This window comes from Myotis myotis, unplaced genomic scaffold, assembly GCF_014108235.1.
Source record: "Myotis myotis isolate mMyoMyo1 unplaced genomic scaffold, mMyoMyo1.p scaffold_m19_p_7, whole genome shotgun sequence".
Taxonomy (NCBI): Eukaryota; Metazoa; Chordata; class Mammalia; order Chiroptera; family Vespertilionidae; genus Myotis; species Myotis myotis.
Genome location: NW_023416379.1, coordinates 87,561,284 through 87,566,400, shown reverse-complemented (window position 1 = coordinate 87,566,400; position 5,117 = coordinate 87,561,284). Strand labels below are relative to the sequence as shown.

The window sequence follows — 5,117 nt, the reverse complement described above, 5'->3', positions numbered from 1 at the left end:
TTTTGAGAAGTCTACATCCCCTGGGTTCGAGGTTGTTTATAATGTTGAAATTGATCTCTGTAGACACAAGACATATGTAGTGTCCAGGCCACTTACCTAGCTCCTTCCTTTAATCTCTTTTCCTTCCTTTTGGCCTTCCCACTCTGCTGACAATTATTTTCTGTCATCTGTGGTCTGATCATATATTTGGTGTTACTGGAAGTGTTATAAAAATGCAAAGAAGAATACCTTGAGTAAAATTAGCCCACCAAAATGGCATTGATTTATTAGGTGTTGTAGAACTATAGTGAAAATAAAAATGTTTAATTTCTGCAGGAAAGACAAAAATACTTTTCTGATTGTTAAAAACCCACAGTGTACTCATAGTTGTACTGCTTTGTGTTCTCTCTGAATCTGAGCAACTGATTGGGAACTTAAGTATGTCATTATCATACAGAAGTGAGAAAAACAGCCATTGGGAGCGCTCCCATGAGACCCGATAGACCAATCCTGGCAGACCGCAGAAATAGAAGAATCTCTCCCCTAACGATTGAAACGGGCCAAGAGTAAAATAACCTTAGTGTAACTGTTCAGTTTAAAAACCATCCTGAGTTTGCTTTAGCCAGATGCCGTGATACGACGCAAAGACCACTACTATAGTCACCCCAGATATTCTTTGTGGTAGAAGCATCTTCACTACCCTGTTTCATTGCGGCTCTGAAAGCCCTGCTCTTAGCTGCCCCGCCCTCCGCCCCGGCAGCCAGAGCAAGGGCAGCGGCGGCCGGAGGCAGGTGGGGCGGTGCCGCAAGAAAGCCCACACTGATTGGTTGGTGGGAGGGCCCCGCCAGGACCGCCACGCTAATTGGCTGCTACTCGGGGGGCCCTGTTTCCGGTAGGTCGGCGGGCAACCCCGCCGCCGTCATGGCGACCGGCGACCGGGAGAGGGCGCCGCTTCTGTGGCCAGTGGAGGCCCGGTTGGCGGCGCTACTTCCCGACCTGCTGGTCTTCCGGAAGCCCCGGGCACCAGAAGCCGAGCTGGCCACGGCCCAGGGCGTCCTCCTTGGCGTCCACGTGACGGGTGAGGGCGAGGGCAGGCGCGTCGCTCCCCGGCCCGCCCCGGCGGCGGCCGTTGGGCCTCCGCTCCCAGAGCCGCGGGAGCTCAGGCGCCTTTCTCTGCCGGTCGCCCGCGGGGACCAGCGCCGTTTCCGAGCAGGAGGACGCCGCTAGGGATGCTCTGGCTTAGCCCTTGGGTTCTCTTCAGAAAGCATGAAATTGCGACTCATAACACTGAGAGGCTGTTCATTTAACGGGTGTCTAGGGAGCGTGTGTGTCATGAAGATGAGAGATTCAAGGAGCTCAAACTACGAGCTCTCCACAAAGCATGAGCCTGTTCCCGTGTGCTGCCTGCCTCTCACGTGGGGAGAAATCCTGAGGGTCCCTCGGCCAGGGCGCCGTAGGGAAGGGTGGGCGAGGGGGCGCTGGCTTCACGGTCTGCAGCTCCTGGAGCAGTGAACCCGATTTCCCCGCCCCCTGACAGGACGATGGGGCTGCTAAAGCCCAGACATCTGCTCCCACCCTAACCGGTTTGGCTCAGTGGATAGAGGGTCGGCCTGCAGACTGAAGGGTCCCAGGTTCGATTCCGGTCAAGGGCATGTACCTTGGTTGCGGGCACATCCCCAGTAGGGGGTGTGTAGGAGGCAGCTGATGGATGTTTCTGTCTCATCGATGTTTCTAACCTCTCCTTCTCTGTAAAAACTCAATAAAACATATTTAAAAAAATAAAAAGACATCTGCTCCCTTTACCCGGGTCTGATACGTGGAGGCAATAAAAGTTGAGGATTGTCAGCTAACGTAATCATCTCTGCTTTGTTGGCTAGGGTTCACAGCATTGATGGACAGGTTCAGCCTGACCTGCAAGTCGGAAGATGACCTGGACAAACTGGCCCACATTTTCAGTTATTACATTAGTGACATCATCGAGCGTGAGTGGCCATTGCAGGGGGGCAAGGAGGCGTGGCCTGGGCTCCCGCGGGTTGGCGATGGAAGGGGTCCTGGGGTACCTTAGAAGGGACACTGAAGGACCATTCTTTCAGTCTTACATTTGTTCCGGCAAGCTAGCTCTTTGTATCTGCCATTCTGTCCAGTCTCGCATCCCGTTGACTCAATGTTCAGAAACAGAACAACAGCTAGTTTTAACTTTGCATGTTTGTGTTTTATTTCAAAATAAAGCATTCCTCAGGCTGTCTCTTCTAACAATAATGTAACGTGCCTCATGTGTGTATATCAAATATAATTTAGAAAACCCCTTCCCGTGCCAGCATTGCATTTTGGTCCTGTGAGGTAGGAATGAGTGTTTATTTTCTGCCATGTATTAAGCTCGCGCATATTTGCCTAATTTGGAAAAGAAACTCCTTCTTTGTTCAGTAAACGTGTTTTTGAGTTCCCACTCTGTGACATGCACTATAATAGGTGCAGAGGGTGCAAAACCCTGTTGTTCACCTTTCAGTCTGGTTAGGCCCACCCAACAGGAATTACTCTGGCCCTATACCCTTTAGTACCTATATAACATTCCGGTTCTTGGCGGACGGTGCCCCATGCAGTTATATCCATCATTCTGAGAGTCACCAGAATACTAACTTTGCGCCGTCTCCTTTAGAAACGATTCTTTGACCGACCCCTAACCCATGAGGAGCAAGTGTTAAAGGTCTTTCAATTCTCACCAAGTGTAGATGAAAGGGGGAGATAGAAGTTATGAATTAGGAATTGTAACATCAGGAACTTCTGGGTACTAGAAATACAGGTACATACGACATAGTACCTGTCCTTGTGGGATAGACAAATAATGAACAATTATAGATTATACATTCTACAAAGGAAATAAATAGGGTGTGATGGTTAAGAAGAATTATAGGGTGAGCGTTTCTATATTAGGGTAATCAAAGGGGGTGTTTAGGCTGAGAGGTAAATGGTGAGAGGAACACCTTGTGAAGAGCCAAGTGTACAGCATTTCAGACGGAAGAAAGCCAAGTACAAAGTTTCTGAGATGGGAGAAAACTTGGCATATTCTGGGAAGTGAGAAGGCCAGTGTGGCTAGAGCCAGGGTGGGGAACATCTGGCCTGTGGGCCACATAAGGCCCACGAAATCATTTGATCTGGCCCAGCCAAGGCATTAGGGGTGAATTCATTAAAGCAGGCTGATTTTTAAGTTAATAATTTTGTATGGCCCACAAATGATGTTAAAAATATCCAAATGGCACTTGGTAGAAAAAAAGGTTCCCCTCCCTGGGCTAGAGCATAGCTAGTGGAAGAAAAGTGGCTTGAGGTGAGGTTGGAGATCATCAAGCTGTAAGGCCCGTCGTCGGCAAACTGCAGCTTGCGAGCCACATGTGGCTCTTTGGCCCCTTGAGTGTGGCTCTTCCACAAAATATCATGTGTGGGCGCGCATGTACAGTGCGATTGAAACTTCATGGCCCATGCGCAGAAGTCGGTATTTTTGTGGAAGAGCCACACTCAAGGGGCCAAAGAGCCACATGTGGCTCGCGAGCCGCAGTTTGCCAACCACTGGATAAGCCATCGTAAGGAGTTTGGGTCATACATGTCAGTACAAGGGAGTATGATCTGATTTACATTTTTTTAAAAATATATTTTATTGATTTTTTACAGAGAGGAAGGGAGAGGGATAGAGAGTTAGAAACATCGATGAGAGAGAAACATCGATCAACTGCCTCCTGCACATCTCCCACTGGGGATGTGCCCGCAACCCAGGTACATGCCCTTGGCCTGGGACCCTTCAGTCCGCAGGCCAATGCTCTATCCACTGAGCCAAACCAGTTAGGGCTGATTTACATTTTTTAAAAGCTCATGTTAGCTGCCTTGGGGGGATTGGATTATAGGGAGCTGAAGAAGAGTAGGTGGTAAGAATGGAAGCTGGACGAGATCATTGGAACAGCTGTTAAAGATGATGGAGAATTGGTCTAGGGTAGTGGTTCTCAACCTTGGCGGCATGTTAGATAACCACTTGGGGAGCTTTTCAAAGTCCTGATGTCTACATCAGTTAAATCAGACTATCTTGAGGTAGGCCCAGGAGTTGGAATTTTAAAAGTTTTACAGGCAATTCCATTGCGCAGCCAAGGTTGAAAATAATGGTCTTAAGATATGGCAGTGGAGTCGTATGGCGATGGATTGATTTTATATATAGGGTGTCCCCCCAAAACATATACACATACTTTGAATAATTATATAAAGACAGTGTCTATTAAAACACATTTTATTTTCAAAATTAAGCTACCAGCTGTTAAAGTGTGTATACATTTTTGGGGGGACACCCTTTATATTTTGCAGGTTCAACACACAGGATTAGCTGATGTATTTTTTCTTTTCTTTTTTGATTTCAGAGAGGAAAGGAGAGAGATAGAGATATAGAAACATCAATGATGAGAGAGAATCATTATTTGGCTGCCTCCTGCGTGCCTCACACTGAGGACTGAGCCCACAACCCGGGCATGTGCCCTGATTGGGAATTGAACTGTGACCTGGTTCATAGGCCAATGCTCAACCACTGAGCCACACCAGCCGGGCTGATTATTTTTTCAGTGGGAAGTAGTGAGGAAAGGGACTCAAGTTTTCAGCTTTCATAACTGAATTGATGGTGGCATCACCTACCAAAATGGGAAAGTCTGAGCTTTGAGAAAGAAAATCAGGATTCTTTTTTTAATATATTGAGTTTGAAATGTCAATAAATCATTCAAATAGAGAAATCAAAGTGAGTTGATGGGGAGAATATAAATAAAGAGAAAGAGCCTAAGACTGAGGCTTGAAGAACTCCAGGCGAGGATTATGATTAGGGAGAAAGAGAAATAACCTACAAAAGAGTCGATAAGACAGACAGTGAGGTGTAGAATATTGTGGTATTTACCTAACCAAAGGGGAAGTAGTGTCTCTAAAAAAAAGAGGTGGTGGCTAGCTGGGTTGAAAATGAAAGGTGTCTAATACAGTGAGGTCAGAAAATACTGAATTTAGCAAGATGAATGTTGTTGATGATCTTGATAATTTTGGTGAAGTGACAGAGATGGAAGTCAGATTGGAGTAAGCTGAGAAGAGAATGGTAGAGAAAAATATTGAATGAATAGGTTATGAGG

General features: G+C 46.9%; 1 protein-coding gene across 1 annotated transcript in view; it reads left to right on the top strand.

The window, feature by feature from the left end:
• Nucleotides 1–5,117, top strand: part of LOC118660771 (adenylate cyclase type 10-like) — a 41,387-nt gene that overhangs the window by 1,163 nt on the left and 35,107 nt on the right. Inside the window, 2 exon segments of the mRNA XM_036318432.1 lie at nt 640–1,057; nt 1,857–1,961. Of these exon segments, the coding sequence (XP_036174325.1) occupies nt 640–1,057; nt 1,857–1,961 (523 nt within the window).